This window comes from Apostichopus japonicus, chromosome 21 (assembly GCF_037975245.1).
Source record: "Apostichopus japonicus isolate 1M-3 chromosome 21, ASM3797524v1, whole genome shotgun sequence".
Classification (NCBI taxonomy): domain Eukaryota; kingdom Metazoa; phylum Echinodermata; class Holothuroidea; order Aspidochirotida; family Stichopodidae; genus Apostichopus; species Apostichopus japonicus.
The window spans coordinates 5,014,630-5,037,572 of NC_092581.1; the positions used below are offsets into that span (position 1 = coordinate 5,014,630).

The 22,943-nt window shown below is 37.5% G+C and overlaps 1 protein-coding gene across 3 annotated transcripts in view; it reads right to left on the minus strand.

The window, feature by feature from the left end:
• LOC139962884 (E3 ubiquitin-protein ligase E3D-like) overlaps positions 1 to 22,943 on the minus strand; it is a 43,467-nt gene that overhangs the window by 15,850 nt on the left and 4,674 nt on the right. For 2 of the 3 annotated variants that reach the window (XM_071963271.1, XM_071963273.1), the window contains 4 exons: positions 22,100 to 22,217; positions 21,423 to 21,577; positions 20,479 to 20,617; positions 8,114 to 8,252 (listed from right to left, as the gene is read on the minus strand). In XM_071963271.1, the coding sequence (XP_071819372.1) occupies positions 8,163 to 8,252; positions 20,479 to 20,617; positions 21,423 to 21,577; positions 22,100 to 22,217 (502 nt within the window). In that variant the 3' untranslated portion in view covers positions 8,114 to 8,162. Of the gene's footprint in view, positions 1 to 8,113; positions 8,253 to 17,216; positions 18,785 to 20,478; positions 20,618 to 21,422; positions 21,578 to 22,099; positions 22,218 to 22,943 lie in introns of those variants that run through there. The other variant, XM_071963272.1, reaches the window with a different exon arrangement.

Genomic DNA, 22,943 nt, shown 5'->3' on the forward strand with positions numbered 1-22,943 from the left:
AGGGGGACACCCCCTCCCCTTAGATCCCTCCCCCAGGCCGGCCATCAGTCTTCAGCCCCCCCCCACTCAAAAGTACCTTCCTACGCCACTGCTGAAGTGTGAGTTTAAAGGAACACAGCGTGTATAAATTAACAAGAACTGACGCCGCAGTGTGACTTTAAGAAACTGTATGGACAGAATTATACACAATTTACGACAAAGAAGAGACTTAAAGGACCTGTGTGGCCAGGATACAAACAACACCGAAGTGTGGCTTTAAAGGAACACAGCGTGTATAAATTAACAAGAACTGACGCCGCAGTGTGACTTTAAGAAACTGTATGGACAGAATTATACACAATTTACGACAAAGAAGAGACTTAAAGGACCAGTGTGGCCAGGATACAAACAACTTACACTGAAGTGTGACTTTAAAGGAACACAGTGTAGAGCTGACGCCGGAGTGTGACTTTAAGAAACAATATGGACAGAATATACACAATTTACGTCGAAGAAGATAATAATTAACTACCGTTTTACATCCAATAAAGACAACTGTTGGTTTTCTGCAAATTTAATGAAACTATTCAACTGCTTTATGTGCAAACATTTGAAGTTTGTTCATCCCTTTGATGGGACTTTAAAGTTACATTTTATTTCTTCTTCATGTGCTGTAGCTTTCTTTAATGGCAAAGTACGCAGTATTTACAACTATATATACTTGTGTTAAAGATTTACATATAGGTCTAGTTTCGATATGACTCATAACCACAGCTATTCATTGCGTTTGTATAAATGCATCACTAATTACTTACATTAATATAAGTGAGACAAACGTACATCCGGTTGTGGGGGCGCAGAAGAGCGCGTGCGATGGAGCGGGATTTCTGAGTGTCCAAGGGTAACCGATATGTAATCGGTTCCTTTAAACGAGCGGTTTGTAACGGCTGTCCATCTTAGGTATATAGATAACGCCAAATTCCACATAGGACACCAACGATTACATATGGTGACAGGAGTGATTCAGCTTCCGGAAGATTTTGTTTTTGGAGGGGGTGTGGGTGAGTGGGGGTGGGGGTGTGGTGCGTTATCGGTCATTGTGTATTGTTTCATCGGTAATCGATTATTATATGAAATTGAAGTATCCCGTGACCAATAATCAATAACGAATGGAAAAAGACGAAACATGTTCAGATTTTTCTAAATTTAAATCATTTAAACGGTGTCAAAAAGTATTTTTTTTCTTATTAGCATTATTTATCACAGGGCCTTGTTATGGCATAATTATGGAACCCCGGATGTGACGTAACATACAATGGTCCGAGGGCTTCAGTTTATTGTGTTAAAAGTTTAACGTATTTTAGCTTATTAAGTAGTTTCTTTCGATTCTCCGAATCAAGCCTTTCGGCAAAAACATACTCATCCTAAATCGAAACAATTATAGGGAGTTAATAGGGAAATTTAATAGGATCAGCATTGTGTTTCAAATCAATTGTTACGATTGTTGGAAACGAAAAAGAACGTTAGTTTATTTTGTGTTAATTTGATAATTTACAATCTCGGTTTAAAACATAACAGTCAGAATAAAAAAAATACTTGTTCATACTTTAATTGCCGTATCATTGTTTCAGTAACATACTTAGTTTCCTCGAATTCAAAAATGTATTAAAAATGTCACCGTAATTATATGAGCTTCGAATAATTTAAATAATTCACTTTCTCTTAGAATGAGGTATAGTTGGCCTTATCAAATCAAGTCGCGTGTTCCATTAATCCATCGAAATGTGTGTTCCACCCCTCCCACCCCCAACCCTCAAACCCACCATGTTATTTTAAAATCTTAACGTCGCTTCTGCTATCACTTAAATAGATCCTCCCGTCTTACTTCCCCTTTTTAACACTCACTGTTGTCTAAAGATGTAGAATTAGAACCACAAAGAAAGTGGCCAGCGAAATTACCCCCCCCCCCACCCCCTCCCCATGTTCCCGGTTCAATCCTCCTACATTACCCCTGCTGTCAAATTTGTATAGGGGCATTGGTTATGATGGTCGGGTTTGCTTCTCCTTTTTGGTTTGGTTTCTGAATATTATGAGGATCAGAACCACCAGGAAGTATACCAATCTGCGCATGCTCAAATTTGAAGTCAAACCACAACTGGTCTTATAAAACAAGAAATCAAAATAGACGAAAAATCGTCGATTTACAGACAACATTTCGAGAGGTTTCGTCTGGACAACATGACATAATATCAGAATTATCGAACTGAAACAGCATTAATACTTCCAAGAAATCCAATTCATTTCAAATTCTTCTTCACCTTAGGCAACCGTAAATATTTCTAATGTGTAAAGAACAAAAATTGCCAACAATCTTTGGGGTATACCAGTCAAATGGGGGCCTATGTAAGGATGTTTTAAGTCCATAGGCAAATCCCTGGGCCTCAACAAAAGGATTTTTCGAATACTTCGAAAAACGTTTTAGATAAAGTTTGCCTGTTCCCCCCCCCCCCCCCCCCCCCCTTGACTGCGTAAATAGGTATATGAGCTTTTGTGTTTAGTGTTAGCAGTTTTTCATGCAAGGCCCAATCTGAGATTATATAGATTTATGTCAGAATACTGTGTCTTAGCTGGAAACAGCAAGTTAGCATCAATTAAAGATTAGCGATGACGCCAGATATACCCTGCAATTTCCTCTTTTAAACAGGTTTCTCAATTTTCACAGCTAGGCCTATTAAGCTTTACGAACAGCCTTTAATATATCACCGTATATCAACCACATACGGAAAAGTTTAAAAAAAAAATACAAAAATAAATATATATAAATGCCTCTTCTGTAAAATGGAAGAAGTGATATAAGAAATAAACCGAAAGCTTATAAATGGTTTAGTGATTATGTCAAGAAACATATTAACATGATGACGTAGCTGAGACCTCGTTAGACGTATCCACCCCACCTCACCCCCACTTCCGTCTCCGACTATCAAGCATGTTGCCTACTCTGGACCAAAGAGTTGTCGTCTCGACCGCAGTAGCCATTCAAAGATGGGGGGGGGGGGGAATTGTTAGGGGAACAATTTTCTGGTAAACGCTACTCGAAACCTATAGCGTATATACCCCAATCACAGCATTTTCATATCAGTGCATGCATTGAGTTTCGCCGCATCGACTATAATTTAATCAGCAAGTCGCATTTAGACATGAAAGTTTAACACATAATAGTCTTGACTGGTCTCTCTACGACGTTCAAACTAACCAATCAGTAGACAGACATTAATAAAGCGAGATTCTTTATTTTCCCCTTCCCCCTTCTTCATCTTATTCTTATTCATCTTCTTCTTCTCCTTCTTGAATCTTCAAATCATGTACGTCGGCGAGAACAGAAGAAAAAGACCATCACCAGGGGTAGCAGCAATAACCAACGACATTTTTTGACCCAGCTTTTTAATCTTCTTTTAATTATCGCGTGCTTCGCTCTAACAGAAGCGAATGAATACTAAATCTACGAAATGAGAACCATCACTTCCGGTTTTATTAAACCGCCGTAGAGCCGGCTCTTCATCTGGTCTAATTAATTAATCCGAAACCTTTCTAAGTTAAGATTAAGGGGAGAGTCACGGAATGATCTAATATAGGCGAATCGATCCATCAATTATGGTGGCGGGGGGGGGGGGTAGGGTAGGGGGGGTTGAGAATATTCTAAACAAGGAGATATCCATATAACGTTGGAGAAAGAAAGATCTTACAGAATAATTTGATTAATATTTCAGAAAAGATGATAAGGATTAAGTTTATGAAAACTTGATTTACAAAATCATATGTACGATGACATCTTCATGGTTAGCTCTTCTGTTGAAATAAGGCTGAGGAGGGGTGATAAGGGGGATTAGTGGGATTAGTGGGTCAGGGACTTAGCCTGATTAGTTAGGATTTCACCCTTAGAGCATCGAGTGAAATGTGTTTGTATATTGTGTCCTCTGGTAAATCCACCGCATATAGTTTTCGAATACCCCCACTCCACACCGGCCCAACCAGAACAAAAACCCGTTCCGCCATACGGGACTGTGTATAGGAGCATAGATAAATTTAAAAAAAAATAAAAAAAATATGGGGAAGTATTTCTTTGTGTCGATCCAGGGAGTATTATTTATTTTCTCATGAAGAAGATGAAAAATTTTACGTTCGCTCGTCGATGTAGTGAAAATTACGTTAACTTTTTTTTATTGCTAAATCATTATATTGTCATAATTTCCATACGGATATTGTTCATCTTCCAAAGTAATTGAATAGTTTGAGGAAACCCAAAATGATAGTTTATTACCATTCATATCTTTATTTTAGATGTGATCGTGATGTTTGTCGCAAGTGAGGTGATGTGGGTGTGGTTGTTGATGGAACTATTTGGGGGTGGAGGAGAGAGGGGAGGGGGCGTGTATGGAAGTCAAAGAAAAGAAGGCTATCAATTGGAACGCCTCTTTAGAATACTAGCATCCTAATTATCAATTCGTGAATTAGAATCTATATGCCAGTTACGTAATTCTACAAGTCCACGAGCCAGAGTAATATATGAAGTGCTATAATCACTCAGAAACAACTAAGTCTATAAACCGTAACTTAAACACCTCAAATAAGAGGACGAGTCTGATACAAAAGGATGGGTAAATCCCTTCTCGACAACCCTTCATATCCCCTTACCCCTCCCCTTCCCCTTCCCCCTCTTTATGTGTTAAGTTTACCAAATCATATTAATAAATATATTGTTACAAATATCGAGGATTAAGAGATTCACCACTCAAATTAACTGACCAAGCTCAACAGTTTCTGCAAACGCAATCAAGTGAGTCGTAACCTCTGCAAACGCTTGATCTCCAAGGGCGTTGACATGACAATGACCTCGGATCTCTCGCTGAGAAATAGCAAAGAGAAGAAGCAGGCGTGTATTTGAGCGCGCATTCATGTTATAGAAACCAGTTATTTGTGGTATGTCGCCCCTTATACGTACATCCGTAGCATGAACAATTCTTACATATAGTAACATCATTGACTGAACTTTTGACGTCAATTTTTTAACCATTGCAGCATTATATCATTTTAGCTGTTGTCCGACAGGGACTATATTTTCAAGTAATTACCTTTATTTTCTCTTCATTCAGCCAATAGAATTAAAGTCCCATCTGCGTCTGATGCTATACGTATATTAGTCCAGCAGTAGTCCAGAGTACAATATTATATCAAGTTAGACATTGGACGATGCATGAGATATGACAACTCAAGGAAAAAACATGCACTTTTTAAGATACGAAGGAAAATATAAAGTGGTACAGATTTCTACGCAACTAATAGAGGTTATATTATTATTATTATTATTATTCTCTTTAGTTTAGTTTAGTTTAGAATAGCTTACATTTACAATAAATTGTCTCCTATTACGTAATCGTTGGATTAAACATGCGAATTCTATATACATTATTTCGTATATATTATATACACAGGTTCGTACAAGCTCTGCACACTCCACATACATGTACGAAGGGACATATTTCCTAACTGCACTGAACCTTACGGTTATGAAAGACGTTTATGCTATGACGTCATACACCATAAGGTGGATGATTTTAAAGGTCTCTGCAAACTGATGTTTTGTAATCTTGATCACCAAACATACAAAACTGATAAACATTGACTTGACAAACATGGGTTAAGGAAAGTTCATCTTATATACAGCCTTGGGAGTATAAACTCTTCCGTTTTAAAAACAAAACAGAACATTGACGTCACGTAGCCTATAGCCCATAGTCACCCCACACCCCTTTTTTCGATGTGCCTTCGGGTAAAACATTGTGATTCGTAGTAAGCCGAAAAGTCATGACTTTAAGTTTTCTTTAAGGATTTGTCAAATGAAACCCCTCCTTTCTTTCTTGTTTTAAATTTCTTTTATGCAATATGTTTTAATATCATTTATCCGAAAGGCAAATAAAGGGGGCTTTCGTGAACAATTGCCAAGGTTATTGAATGTAAATGTTTTCTACATTTGTCGTCTTTTTTGTAATAAAACAACATTGATTTAGAAGGATAAATTTACACTGGTATGGGAAAGAACTTCAAAAGTGGACAACATTCACATGGATTAGAGCACATAAATCCCATTGACAGTCCATCCCTGGAGATTTATCTGAAGACATTTTGTTCTGCAATCGATTGTTTTTTTTTTCTCCTTCAAACATTCATTATGTTGAGTTTCATTTTTGAGATAAAATTTCCAAATATCTATATTATTCTGAATGCAAAAACATGAGTATATGAATGTTACACCGGGTGGACGTGACATCCTATATTTTTCTGCAATTGTTCAATCAAAGATGAAAGGGGGGAAAATATGGCGGGATAATGCGAAGTTGTTCTGATGCACGTCAAAACGATGAATACGATTTCAATCAACGTACGATTGAAATATTCTATCTAATTTCAGTTTTTACAAGGAGTGTGTCCTTGGAAACGTCACAATGATAGTTAAAGGTGATACTTTTATATGGTGTTGTTAACCTGTTGTTTATAGGTATACGAGTCGATTATGACAGATATATATATATGACAGATATATGACAGATATATATATATATATATATATATATATATATATATATATATATATATATATATATATATGTGTGTGTTTATTGTTTGTTATGAAACAACACAAATGGATCAGAGAATCGATCCACAAAATGTTACATTATAAGACCAACATATTTGCTGCATGCTAAAGAAGGAATATTAGTCAATTGTCTTTCCATAAAATTACACAAAAAGGGGGAGGGGAGGGGAGGGAAGGCTCAAAGGGAAGGAGGGAGCATTTATCTCAAATTGTTATGCATTATTAAAAATTTAATGCTGTCAAGTTAGCATAAATGTATAAGTGAATGTGTTTCATTACTGGAATATACAGGATTTTTTTTTTAAAACTTTATTTGCCAGTCTTCAAATTTTCGACGAGTGAGTATAGCGAATGTATGTATGTATGTATATGTGATCTTCCCGCAAGCAGGAACTCGCGAAAGAAGCCATGGAGGCTTATAGACTCGCAAGCTGACCGAAGCCAATCTCTCGGCACACATTCATTTAACGTCCATGTCGGGAAGTTGTTATTGAACAACACCCTTGCCAGACGACACACATTGCTGTCGGCGGGGAATCGAACCGGGGATCTCATGACTGGGAGACGCCGGCGTTAACCACTAGGCTATACACTCCGCCTTGTTTGAAAGTGTCTACTGAAATACGAGTGAAATTTCCCGCTCTTCTCTATAAGACTGAATATGTGACAATTTAGCTCTATAAAACTGCTGTAAGTTATCTTACTTTAATCGACCTTTAGAGAATTCATTTCTGTAGTGAATTCTCAACCATCTCAACGAGTGAATTCTCAGTCTTTGGAATTTAAAGAATTCGCCAGATTCACTCTCGTGTCATATCAGGAAGATGCTGTTAGTGCATCGACCCCGGTATGAACAGCCATGCAGGTGGTACTTATCAACCACTTGATATCAATAACGACTTTCCCGTTAAGTCTTGTATGCAACTAAGAACTTTACGTCAAGATGTCTGTGCAGTTATAGTATGTTAGGCCTATAACGCTAGATTATAACGCGAATGACACAAAGGAAAGATACATGCGCAGTTAAAGTATGTTAGGCCTATAACGCTAGGTTATAACATGTAGTACAAAAAGGAAAGATATATGTGCATTTAAAGTATGTTAGGCATATAACGCTAGGTTATAAAATGTATGACACAGAGTAAACTAATTTGGAAAACTCCCTGCTCTGATATATCAATGCAACAAAATAGCATATTGTTGTTAAATACTTTTGAAGGGCAGAGGATGGGGTGGGGAGGGTATATATTTACATTGCAAACACAATTACTTTCCATTACTTTTAGCACGAGAAAAAAAGCCGTTCCATCAATTTTACACTTTTCTCATAAGTGAAATGTATGATAATTAATACGTACATAAATATAGATTAATACATATATTAATATATGTAAACAACATATACGATATAGTAAGGACTTATATTCTAAATTTTATTTTCAACTAATTTTTCGAATTATTGAATTATTAAATAGAACTTACCACACGTATATACAGCTAAAACGTGACCCTTCTCTGTTCCTCTGTCTGTTCAATTTATCCTTAAAAACTGTTTGGTTGTAATTCCTTTACTAAGAATCGAAAACCTCCAAAAGACAAGAAAAAATAAGGCAAGTATAGACTGAAAGAAAGGAAGAAAAAACAAAACAAAACAAAGATAATTCCCAAAGTTTAGCCTCACGGAAAGCAATCACTTAAGTTTTGACATTTGATTCCCCAATGTGAACAAACACTCGGTAAAATTCTCTTCCTTGACTATCGTCCATTTTATGTAACTGTATATATATATATATATATATATATATATATATATATATATATATCACCGCATTAAAGAAACAAAAAACTGTCGCTCTGGACCAAATAGTGGTTTCATGATTCCCAATGTAAACCTGTCGCACTTTAACTGGTGTAATTAACTCCGTCAGAAATTATAGGCTCTCGAAACCTTGACTTGTAAAATTGTCGTATATTGATGTGCAACTGACGACGAGCGATAAATGACTTTTTAACCGCACTTGAATGTAAGACGTGTTATGTTATAGTTCAATATAGTACTAAAATACTAGCCTCTTTTTTCTTGAGGGAGAGGGGGGGGGGGATTTTTTGAGGGGAGGACTTTGATCATTTGAACAAAAGTTGCACAATTATACTAGATAATATCTATTTGCGTCGTTCAAAATTAGTGAGTGGGGTTTATTTATTACCGTACAAGGTATATAACACGGTTGACGGTTTCAAGTTATATGTTATAGGCCTATGCTAGTTATATGCTAGGAGTGTTAGCTCAGTGGTTATCGCCGGTGCCTTTCAATCATAAGGTCCCGAGTTCGAGTCACTCCAAGATTAATGTATGTCATCCAGTTACAGAGTTGTTGACAATTGACAATTCATAATCATGGACGTTAAATATGAATCTAAGAGACTGACTTCGGTCAGCTTGCGGCTTCGATAAGCTAATGATGGCTTCTTCGCGAGTTCCTGCTTGCAGGAGGATGTAAAATACATACATACATACATGTTTCTGTGAAGTTAGGTTTTAAATAGTGTGAATTTAGCAACAACGTAGCATTTAAATAAGAAAACAATACTGTTGGTCACTTGTTCGGGTTAGTTCGGGTTAATTCGGGTTCGTCTGTCGTGGTCACGTCAGTAGAAAAATAAAGACACGACGATCGGGTGGTGCGCCTGGTGGGGTGGGGGTGGGGTGGGATGAGACTTGACGGTAGTTACTTGGTATAGGAAGGTGCCAAGTGTTAATGGCTCGTTCCTTTATGAACTATAGGAATGAAAAGTTCTGAGGTCAAAAGTTCGAACGAAGCGAAAAGTGCCACTTTTTGCTATGTGAAAGGTAAAAATGTCGGATGGACCGCCAAAACTTCCCAAGTAAAGTTACGATGGCGACTCAGGATGTTATAGGTTAAAACTCAAAGAGGTCAAAAGACAAATACTGTCTTGTTCAGAGCGAATTAAGTTCATAAATAGAGGGTTGTACATTCCAACATGCTATAATAATGTAGCACATAATCAAATTGCTACTGAAGGTACGTTTCTTTGTGATGGGGTATGCGACTCTATGAATTACCCTTTCGCATCAAAATGCAAAGATATTGTCGACTAGAAGTGGATTTGAGCTACCCAATTTAAGAAATGAAAAGAAAGTGTTACAATTTTGCTTTAACATTTCAAATAGATTCAATGTCCCATTTTTGTAATTTTATTATATGAATAGTAAAATATGTTAATTTTAACCGCCTTAAATAAGGTACAGTTGAAAAATAAACCGGCCACATTCTAAACAAAAATGAAAAAGATGATAATCATTTTCACCAGTGAAGGTAGACAAAACTAAAAGAAAAATACAGTGCGACACCATTTGGGTATATAGTTTCGTAACCGAGAGAGGAAAGTTGATAGCATAAGAGAACACATTATCGGATTTAATCGTCCAGGGAAGGGATATATTGGGGGGGGGGGTGGGGGAGGAGGGCGGACTAAACTTCCAAACGATACAATGACGAAGTAGAATGTATAAGCCTCGGCAAGTGCCTTGATAGAATAATGGAAACGAAGAAAAAAACAGAGACATCATTATTTAAGATGCCGCAAGTATTTTGAACTATTTGATGTAAATTAAGATTCAGTTTGGAGATAATTAGTGCATACCTGTACAAATACACACACACACACACACACACACACACAATACATAAGTAACGATCCCTGACAAATTACTTGATACATGCCGTATAAAATATACATGTATATACAGAAATAGAGGCCTACGTGTTGATGATTTAAGTATTTAGCCTGATTCGTCAAGTAAGAATTATTCAAATTTACAATCCTGAACTAGTTTCCTTGGTATAAACATCTAGGCCACATAATTAAGGTCTGATGTGTTTCGTCTGTTGACCACTTGGAATTTAATCAACTGACCAAGATAAAAGTCTATACCGGTTAAGTCGTATGTAAGACGAGAGCATATAGTGACGTAGGGTTCTAACGTGTATTTCAAATCTCCTATATACAGAAAATACAGAGAGAAAAGTATGGACATATCTCATATGGAGGGTAGGTGCGAGTATTTTTATTTGAAAAAAAAACCCTCTTTCATTATAAGGATTCTCTTCCCTTCATTTTATTGGTTTATCAAAGGGTTGAAGGTTTTAGCCGATTCATGAAACTTTTAAAGTAGCATATGTTGATGAGCATGCATGGTTGGTTTAATAGGTTGAAAGGATGTAGCATGTTGAAGTTAATGGGAATTGGCAACATGTATAATTAAAACTGATACCTTCAATGAGCAACCCGCAGCCGACTGTTCTTTATAGAGGTTTAGGGAAGGGAGAGGGTGAGTATAGGGGACATTCACTGCCCCCCCCCCTCTGCACCCTATGATCGATAGCATATACAAACTGGATGTAATGAACTCTGCTTTGTGTGTTTTAGTTTGATTCCTTTCCTTCTTTCTGATACTAAATTGCTTCACGAGCTTTAAACATGAGATTTCAGAATTACTCTTTATACCGTTTTTGTGCACTTCCAAAAAAAGGGGGGGAGCTTGAAGGCAGGATTGTCCCCAGGGTCGGACCTGGCTCTTAAAGGCCCCGGTCCAGAGTGGTGATATTCTACCGAGGATTTTAATGACTTTATCGAAAGTCAATTTCATTTCAAGTTAGCTTTACAAAATAACGACTATTTCTTAAACACCAATCAAATTGAAATTTGCAAAACTGTAATCTTCATGCATGAGGAAAAATTCAATAAGCCTTTAATCGGTAAATTGTTATAGCAAAGCTTTGAATTCCTTCTTACATAATACGTAGAAGTCCGATAGATCAAAATAAAACCAGTAGCTGTCGTTGAAAACAGATCAAAATCGTCGACTAGTGATTTCTCATATAGGAGGGCGCCAAATATACGTACCAGACATTGTCGTCATCAACATGAGGCTGGGAAGACTATATATGCATGGGATATTTCAAATCAATCTATATTTTTGTAACTTTTTTTCGCTTGAGGGAAATCAAAGATAAACACGCTTATTCATTATATAGTCACGCCATATATGAATATTTCATATTTATTCAAAGTTAAAAATTACATCAACCGTGTCAGTTTATCAGCAACAGCATATATTCTATTCATAGCATTTATACTTTATGTAGCAACTTAAGTTTACATTTTCCCCTTAGTGGCCAAAAATAAATAAAAAAATAAATTAAGAAGTGTGTTAAATTGTGAATACTTGACGCTATGCATGGGTCGTAATTTTCAAGTACATGGGAAATCATTTATTTATTGATTTATTTATATATTTTTATAACGAATAATTACTGCTTGAAACTTTTTGTAAATCTTATAGATAAAGTACAACTTATTCCCAACCTAAATTTCTCTCTACATTCGGTCGTCTAATATATTCATAGGAAATCACGCACTTGGGTAAAGTGTTTCATATTATTTCAAAAAAAGTCAAAGAAAGAAGAATGATGATTTGTATAGAGATGCTCATTTCGGTCCGTTTAAATAAAGATTGGAAGAGACTTAACATCGCTTTAGGTCATACTTGTTTACTCTTGTTTTTTATTTCTTTTTTATGATTTCTCATAATTTTACAAACAACCATTTTTTCGAGAGAGAGTGACAGATAGAGAGAGAGGTAGATATATAGTTGCAACCAACTGTTGGGTCAAACCTGCAGTAGGACATAAATTTGTTCTTGATCTTATTTTATACTGAAAGCAAGGGGGTAGGAGCCGGGGGAACTGGGGGCACGTGCCCCTCCCCCCACTTTGTTTTCCAACTATGCCCTACTGGCAAATAAAATGTGCCCCTTTGATGAAGAACTGTCTTTTGGATATCTGAAGCCTTTGTTAATTTTAATATTTTATTTTAATTATTTATTTTTATTCTGTACATGCTATTTTCAAAATGGCATCCCATATCTTTATGTTGCACGGTTAACAATAAACAATCTCAATAAATAGTATTGATAGCATACTAACACATCATATATATTAAGTGATAAGGCCGGTGTGCATCGGTTTATAGCATAACGAGTGGTGGTTGTGGAATGAGAAAGTGCCCCTCTGATGTTGGCCACCCCCCCACTTTTTTTTGGAGGTTCCTACCCCCTGCTGAAAGCCACGTATTAGAAACATAAGTTTGTTTGTGTTTATCTTTATGGGATGTGTGGAGTTCTATCCTTTATTTCTAGTATTATTAAAGCAGTTTTCTGACACCAAATTTTAATATTAGATTTGTGGCCTTTTTCAACTGTAAACGTGATGGTGTCGTCTGCTATCCAATCGTTTAAGTAGGATTTTCTGGTGAAACTTTTATTGGAGAGAAAAAAACATCTCACACTGATAGTTGAAAACCCCCATCTCAAAGTGCTCGCCCCTAACTCGAGATTTGGTTGATAGGATGTAACCTATTTTGACTGGCTAATTCTTCGACTCCGTCCAGGCAGCTGGATCACAGTAGAAGTTTTTTTTTATTCATCCCTGAAATCTGATATATTTGGAATGCATGCTGAGCTGTCAAAGTTATATGTACTTAGAATTTAAAAAAAAAATTATTCATATTTTTATTTATATTTTGTTCTATTCCAATTTGGTATATTTCGGTGCTGCGTACATTTATTATTCAAAGTACTCAGTGTAACTTTGAAAACAGTTTCCTGCACCAAAAAAGCATCAAACTCGATTTGTTAGAATTACACAGTTCCTCGGTTCTTAGTGTAATCCTAATAGCACGTGCTACCGATTTATAGCACGATCCAGTTTTAACTGTGGTACAAAACTTTGAAGATATATAGTAGTCACTGTGTTCTCTGTGTGAATCGGGTGGTGTATTATATCTACGACAATCGTCTCTCCGTATTTGTATATACATATTCATCCGTTTGTCAATCTGTTATCTGTCTATCTATATGTCTGTGTGTCTGTCTGGCGTTCTGTCGGACTATAGGACCATGCACTGAACTTCCCAAACGGCTTACAAATATTTTATAACAATTTTTGTTGTTGCATAAAACAAACATCCATGTATCTTTTAATGGTATATCATCGTTCAAGGTCGCGAGTGAGTTCATTTTTTCTCTGTAGTACTCAGTCGTACAAAAATACTGTCGCCATAAAACATAAATGATCGGAAATTTCCTCGACTTAAAAATTCCCCTTTGCATTGATTATTCATAAAGTGCTGGAGGTTACTGACTAATATAGTCGATAGTTTTCCTAGTCTTGTAATGTAAAGAAAAAGTAGACATCACTTACCCCCCAAAAACCAAATTCTCCAAACAAATTTTGAAAAGTATATATCCTAAAAAGTAATGACTTTGGGGCCCTTGACTGGTACCAATTGAGTTAGTTTTTCTTTGATGATCACAAAACGTAGCCGAATCGATTGTGAAGGATATTGTACCTACCGTACATTGCCCAAAGTAATATCTCCTTATACCCATGGGATGGTAAATTGTGAAAATTGTACGCTTTCAGAATATTATATAATTAATGTGGAAGTGTAAATACAACAAATAGAATATTCAACAGTTTTTACCATCAGGTTTTTACCTGAAACTGATGATACACATGGAGAACTGAATATGAATGGGATAGCAAGGATGTGTATAGATTCCTATAACGACAAAATCAAATCAACACCCCTCGACAACCCTCCAACCCCCCCCCCCCCCCACGTCCTACCCAAAAATAAATCACAAAAATAAAAATCGATTATAATAATAATTAATACAAAACAAACAACCAAACAAATTACCAAAGCAAAAACAAATAAACAGCATGAGACAAGTAAGATGGGATGCTTGTTCCTGTCTGGCTGCAGGGGGTAGGAGCCGGGGAGGGGGGCACGATCCCCCTCCCCACTTTTTCCAAAATAACAAATCTGCCCTACTGGCAAATAAAATGTGCCTCTTTGATGAAGAACTGTCTTTTGGATATCTTAAGCCTTTGTTAATTTTAATATTTTATTTTAATTATTCACGTGCACCATAATAGTATTGATAGCATACTAACACATCATATAATATTTAAGTGATATGGCCGGTGTGTATCGATTTATAGCATCACGAGTGGTGGTTGTGGAATGAGAAAGTGCCCCTCTGATGTTGTGCCCCCCACTTTTTGGAAGCTTCCTACCCCCTGTCTGTCCTGCCTGTTTGTGAGGTAATGCACTAACGTTGTATTCTTTTACTCATAAAAACGCATTGATCCACTGTATTGCTGGTGTGGCACTTGTCATATCAATGGCGGTTCTTTAGATTCTCATCCAAGCAAAGGCGACAAGGCTCAGGTCGGGCCTCACGGGGAGTGACTGTTACGTCACTGTACCCCCTTTTTTATTTTGCAGGCCAAGGTCGGGCCTCACGGGGAGGTACAGTTACGTCATTGGAACCCCCCCTTTTTTTTTAGCACTTCACGTTTCCTTTAAGCATATATTATGTAAACGAGAACACACGTTTCACATAATTAACCAGGTTCCTCCAAAATACTCCCTGGCCCACATATTGACCTAGACCTCGGCGCTGTTTATCCCTCTCTGATCCCCCTCCCCCCTCCCTCTCGTCAGGCCTGCAACCTCAAGGTTTGGATTCTCAAACGATCTCCGCTAACTCGTCAGCCCAGTTCTACCGATACTCGTATTGACAATAAATACCAGCTCGTCATCTGGTCATACGTCATGTTTGTTGGCAGTTGAGAAATCGTGACCTACATTCTTTGGAGCAGAAGACCAGACAACAAAATATCATGTTTCAAAATTCTTGGAGGAAGGCTTTGAGAGAATTTCGATGTCTATCGGATAGAATGGTTACTTTTTGGGGCCACGACTTTAATAATTAGTTTAGCAAGTTTCTCTTTGCATTGATGCGATTTATTTAAAATAATGCAAACATATAGTTAACTTCTCACCGACTGTCGTGCTATTTTTTTGGTTTCTAGGGCAAAATGCAGAACCTGATATTCTCGTAGCATTGGAATGATGGGCTTGAAAATTAATCCCTTTTTCTTTGTCGTATACGGGTTCTTGCTTGTGTGTGTGACTATTCATAAAAAGTGTTGATAATAATAGCGTTAGGTTTAGGGAAGAGTCGGAAAATCCTACATGTTGGCTCCCCCCCCCCCCCAGTCCAGGCGCGCAGCGAGGAATTTGCCAAGGGAGGGGCGAAGCTTGTAGGCAAACTATCTAAGCGTAGCGCCCCCAGCTGGCGCGAAGCGTACAAGAAAATTTTGGCCGATGCCTCCCAGATCTCTGGAAATGGCACTTCTCAGGCTTTGATAAGGTTGACGCGACTAAAAACTGGCAAATCCCTGACCAGTCGTATAGAGTTAAGCACACGCACATACGCGCACGCAAACCGGCTATCCACGACTTTTCAAGTGACTACAATCGCGTACGTTCATTCTACTCGCGTAAAAGACGGCACATGTGCGGCCGGTGGAACATCACATATTGTCACCTAGTAGATAATGGCCAGCCGAACAATAAGTGTACCAGGGAAATTAGGTCCCCGTGGACATTAAAATCTTGAGCAAATATTGTCCGGCCCAGGCGATATCTACAGTACACAGAATACACTTCTCAACAACCATCTAATCACACTTTCTGAACAAAACATTCGCAGAGGATGCAGGGATCTTGGCATGCAATTATCTTTTTAAAAAATTGTTACGTAATTTTTGACAATGTAAAGTAATCACATTTCAATGGATGAATGCAGTAAGATGTCAGAGTACTAAAATATTTGATTTGATTGACACACTTTGTTATGGCGGCCAGATTTTCGATGGTTACTCGACAGAAAACAAAATAAACGTTCATAAACAATTTGTGATGGCGCTATGTTTAAACTCTACGTAATTGATTTATCTAAAAAAAAAAGAAAAAAAAGAACTTGCAATGGTCTGTGTAAGCTTCCGTGGATTCCAAGGTGCCTCAATGAACTAACAACCATATTTTCAGCAAACATAGCCTGCACGATATAGGAATGATGTATAGGGGTGCGGAAATGTGGGAGGGGATAGAGGGGGATTCGGGTTAGAGGGGACCACATGGTGGCCGTATAGGATCATCACCTAGCAAGAATTTTAGCACTTTGGATCTCATACTTTAGCCAAGTCTCTTTAGTTTAGCAGAAATGACAAAGGATTATGAGGGGAGGGGGAGGGGGGGTTGGGAGAGGTCCTATCTATGACTTTATGGGTAAAATGAAAACTCAACAGACGAACTACATTAATCTTGTTGCAAAATGGTAACATACTTGTCTAAGAACGGTAAATTTCTAATCCTGCACAAACATGCTTCATTTTAAAATTTAATTTCTGTTTCTTTAAAGCCAAATAGAATATAGTGCTAAAAGAGTTATCAAACGACTCCAATCCAACTTTGTAAGGCCTTCAGATTATTTCTAGCGATTTTTTTTATGATGACGACGATGTCAGTTCAAATCTTGTAATCTAGGAGTACCATCCTCGACCTTTCCCCTCCTTCACTTCCCTGAGCCCCCCAACACTACCCCCTTGTCCTACACCTCTTAATGAATGCTGCGGTCAGTTCACGATCTGCTCATTATGACACTCATTAAGTACATTGTGACTCTTAAGAAAAAGTGTGTAAAATGAAAGAGAAAAGCACAAAATTATAAGAGTTATCGGAAAATTTATTCCACACGTTATCTTCCAGTTCAGAAACCTGTAATGTTTGAAGAAGATCATGGGCTATCTATCTCTCTTGCATCTCAGACTGCTGCCCCTCCACCCCTCCCCTGCCCCTCCTTAATCCATTCTAGTATCCTCAATCAAGTTTCAATAAAATACATGAGGAAATTCATCAGCATTGTCCACATATTCTAGCCATTAATATAACATACATTAAAGTTACCGGAATTACTGTACTCAGATTATTTTTTTTCAGCAAGACCTTGTCTTTCCATCATCAAGGTGTTTTTGGCTTATTGAGACATTTAACCGTCTCACTGTACCCTCATGAATGGCTGCTAAAAGATTTGAAGGTTCTGGACTTCCAGCAAAAGCAATATTTAACTGTTTTTGAGTATCTTTGGCATGGCCAAATTTGGGGCAGATTTACTACAACTAATGTACTTTAAGGTCTGACAAGTTTATAAAGAACTTAAGTGTGCAAATTCGTCAGATATGAATATAATTATCTAGACTTTAATATTACATTATTCAAGTTCACTTGGTTTATTCTTTGCTTAAATGTCCGAGGAACTCGACCAGCTTATCAGCGAAGCTCGGTGGAAATTTTTTTTTTACGAAAATGTGAATGAAGTTAGTATTAAACAAAATTAATTGTGATTTGTTTAAGACCATTAAGACAATAAATGCTATCCAGTATCGGTGGCATTTCTGTAATCCTATCATTTTGACAAAATGGTGAGAAATGATCATTTGAAATGACCAGAGGCTCATCAATCAAAGTGACTGAATTATCTAGTCTAGCACACATTCCATATGGATGAGGTAATCAGCCAGGCAGACAGCTGTGGTATAACCCGATGCAGCTGCATATGTAAGTGGAAACCAAGTGCATGTCCAGCAAGTGATAATTTATATACTTTTCTTTCAGGTCACGCTTCTGGTAGTGACAGTATGAGAAGTATGGATATCCTGCTTCTATTGGATAGGCCTGTTCATACCATTCATACTGTTAATACACATGGCTTTTGAAGCATGATATGAGAGGTCACTATAGAGTTAGTACTACCAATGGAAAACTCACACATCACATCAAGTAGCAAACCCAACACAAGAGATTTTTAACCTCGAGTTTCTGATCTGCTCTTTCGGACGAATGTTTCAGACTAGGCAACCGTGGATTGCATCTGTGAGAGATAACCGTCTGACTCTAGCCAGCCGGCCAGGGCTCGAACCCACCACCTCACACCTGCTAGATTTTTATGCTTCTAAATACCCCTTTCTTCATCCAATTGGGCGATGGCACCGTGTGCATGCCAAAAAGTCTGTGACATTTGGTTTGGGAAGCAAAGGTAGGTTGCCAGTCTCGCAGAGCTTCACGTACTTCAATCGCCAATGATTTCCGCATTTGTCAACGACAATATTTGTTAACACAATTCTCTCTTCATGAGGTTTTCAAGTATCCAATCTGATGAAGAAAAAATTATGTCACTACAAGTACATCTAGTTTTTTATGTTTTTCTTTGTGAATGGATCCTGAATAACGCAATGGATTCTTAAAAGTTATATTAAAGTCTCAGTACGTGTTTGCCAAATTTAAACTTCGACCTTTCCAGCTTACTGCACTAAAAGCTCAGTGAAAATGACACCATTCTATGCAATTTACACATCAATATTCATTATTTTTATTGAGTCATCTGTTGTGAAACATTTTGAGCTGAATAAAATTCGCCAGATTTATTAATGAGTCCGTAGATTCTACAAACTTCAATCAAAATTTGCAAGCCCCGCCCAACAGATCATGCGCCAATCAAATCTCTGTTTTGTTTACGACCGTTGTGCCTAGCCTAGGAATTACTTTCACTTTCGTGGCTCTCCTGTGTTAGGTCCCTTCTCTTGTATAGTATCTTTCTTTCGGTCTTACCAATGAAGCTTGCGAAATTGTGTAATTTCCTTCCATTGCAAGGAATAAACAGGTGTTTTCAGACATTTCCTCCGAAGAATTGGGTAAAATAAGTGGATGATACGAGTATATGTAGTTTACAGTTGTGTAATGAACATGCTGACATGGGCGGTCACAGTGATCTAACGGTAAATTGTTCGCGCCATAAGGGCAACAGAAAATAAATTTCTTTCGATTGACAGCTTTCTCCATTAAACCCACCTGGTCAGAATGCATTTAGAATAAGAAAAAAACATTAAATACGCTTCGGAAGTTTGTTTTCCGAAATTCATCAGCAAACACGTATTGAGACTTTAAGCATTTGGTTGGTGTGCAATTAATATTTTGGGAGCTTCACACAAATCAATTTTTAAATAGCAAAATAACTCATTGAGGATTCATATTCTGTGCTGAATTGAGTCTTCACAAATGGAGATAACCAAAAAAATGACCCCAAAAAAATCAACAGAGTTGATGGTCTATCATTTTTTTTAATATCCAAGTAACATATATTACACACAATCATTATTAGCAGGGTTGCACACTACACCATCACATTATCATATAGTCTAGTCTGCAACTGAGCCCTTAAAGTAAATATTTGTGAGGCATTGCTGTAAACTTAATGTGAGGCGTGACAAGTCTTATTTTCACAATATTAAGCTTTTTCTACTGATTCTGAGGTGTCGACTTAATTGCCTGTGAGTTGAAATTTGTAGTACAGCCACTCTGGTTGATGAGCCTTCAATGATCAATAGTTAAATTCTTAAAACCAGAATGTGATCTTGAAAGCCGTAGAAGTTTTTAACGGTCAGTTAAATGACAAAGTTAACAAAGTCAAATAACTGTCCTCCGGAAAGCACTGTCTTTGAAAGTGTTTATAACCCCTATTTGCAATACTTCGCTACAAGTGAACAAATAAAAAAAGCAAACAATAGAACAGAACAAACAACAGAACAAAAGAGATACCAAAGACAACAAAAACTCCACAAAAAACGCGAAGAAAAACAACAATAAACAAGTTAACAAATAAAATGTTACACACTGACACTAAGACACATTATTATTATTATTATTATAATAATAATTATTATTATTATTATTATTATTATCGCATACATTCCTTTCAAATTCTAGAAGGATTCAACTTTGTTTGTTTTTTTCCAGCAAAGTGAACTGAAATTAAAAGAAGCATAGAAAGAAATGGAGGAAAAACTTACTAATAATCCATTCATTCTTCTCATAGATGGAGGGGTGTTTCTGGTACTCTGCACCAAAATATCAGAAAGCTGGTAGCAGGCTTTAGTCGGCAGAGTAAACGAATGCACCATCATGTCCCGACTCCATTCATCCTTCATACTGAAGAAAGAATAAATCAAAAGATGCTTTTTAGACCTCACAACAGTCATTGACATTATAGCGTTCTACATGGGATTGTAAGAAGGGTAGGGGGGTGGGGGAGATGGTAGGTGGTTCTAAAACAGATGAGAACACAGGAGGGGGTGGGGGGGGAGTATGTTTGGAACCTCTCATGCTCCCCTTGCAGAATGCATGTAACTTGGCCCCAGCTTCAGGGGGGGGGATAGTGGGTGGTTTTAAAACAGATGAGATCACATAAGGGGGGGGTATGCTTGGAACCTCTCAAGGTTCCCCTTGCAGAATGCATGTAAGTTGGCCCCAGCTTCAGGGAGTGATAGGGGGAAGGGTTGTCGAGGGGTGTTGATTTGATTTTGTCATTATAGGAATCTGTACACATCCTTTCTATTCTATTCATATTCAATTGTCTGTGTGTACCATCAGTTTCAGGTAAAATCCTGATGGTAAAATCTGTTGAATATTCAATATTCTTCAATTTTTTTTAATTTGATTTTGATTATTCTATTTGAAGTATTTACACTTTCACATTTATTATGTAATGCTGAAATGATACAATTAATACAATCGACCCCTGAGTATTAGGAGATAGAACTTTGGCAATGTAGGTATAATATGTTTCAGAAAGCTAGGGAAGGAAATGGGGGAGGGGAAGCGGGGGAAGTTGGGGAAGTTGGGGAGGGGAACTTACATGGAAGTGAGGGGGGGGGGAACTTCTATATGTCCTACACAGTGTCCAGGCAATAAATTTGAAAAAGTACAAATAAAACAATACGTTTTATAATCTTACCTCTTTCCTTTCTCATCCCAACATGTCTGATAGAGTAATTTCATTATAGATACACTATGAATATTCAGTACGGTCGAGGCCACACCCACTCCCATTCCCATTGCTTGGTCTGATCCTGTCCTTAGTAACAAGCTGTCTGGGCTTATCAACCAAAGCTGTGTACAAAAAACAATATGATAAATGATATTTCGCTAATTAATGCAAGGCTGATTTATTCTTGTCAAATTTGCTGGGTGAGAAATAAACTGGGGGAAACTAGCAAACCATGGGAGGAAAACTAGCAAAAAACGAAATGAGGAAAAATAGCTAGTCTTGAGGTGACGAGCACCATCAACAACAGATTGATGTGGTACCTGTCAAATTGCTGTCATAATACCCAAAGAGTTCGAGAATTTTACTGGGGAGACTTATTTCCCACTCTCTGTTCAATCCTGTCCTCTCCGCTAATCCCTCACCCTTAAGACAATTTCCAATTTTCTGGCATATCCAAATCATCTCAACATTTTGTAAAGTTTTTGTACCAGAATGTAAACCACTTTTACTTATTTAAGGTTCAGTTAAATGCTATAGCCTCCAATGTCAACTGCTATGCATGCTGGCAGATGCTCCCGTGGAAACAAAACCAGCTACTTGAAAACTTTGTTAAAGCTTACATTTTTACTTTCAATTTGACTCACCAAAATTTGGGCATCATGATCTTCATTTTCTAACATGAACTTGAAAGTTGGGTGACTTCTGGACTGGTTGTATATGTAACTGGAGACTAACTGTTCCAGGCTGTTGCTAAGGTTAAGTCTGCGAATAAAAGAGTAAATCATCACTTTGTTTGACAGAAACTTTTTTCAATAATTAGTCAATGCCAAAAGGTGAAAACGAGTTGAACATCGGCCCTGCGTTAAACCGTGTCTGAACGATCTTTATCGCCACAGGTTATTCCGGGGTCCAATTTAAATTGAAACCCTGCCCTACAAAGGAGTCTTTTGCAGCAAAGTTCAACCTTGTGATTATAGACATCTGTGGTCAAATAATCAAGTCAACTGCCTGAGTTTTGCATTGTCGCAAGATTGATTGAATAGTATGGAAGTGTATAGTGAGAGTTGGCCTAATGAGTTATAAGTCATTTCTGCCAGGGTACAGTATGTGCTCCACTTCAACAGTTCCTAAACAGTTCCTGAAATGCCTGAAGAAGGTCATGGGATACCTCTTGCATCTCATACTACTGCAGCAGGTGGCACCCGATACCCCTCCTCTGATCCCCCCACAAAACAGGGGTTTTGTTTCGATAACATTGAGTACATCTCTATAGTGTGCAGACAGTGTGATTTTTATCATCTTAGCAAATAGCACAAGCATGAACCTGCTTGCAAGCAGGAATAAAGGACTACAACTGCTGAAGGCTTAAAGGCCTTGAAGACTCGCCCCAAACCGTGTGCAGCCATCTGAAAAATTTAACTTTCTGTTGCTTGCAAGTGACGTTTTGTTCCTGTCGGTACAAAATGCAGACAGTAATGAAACGTGATA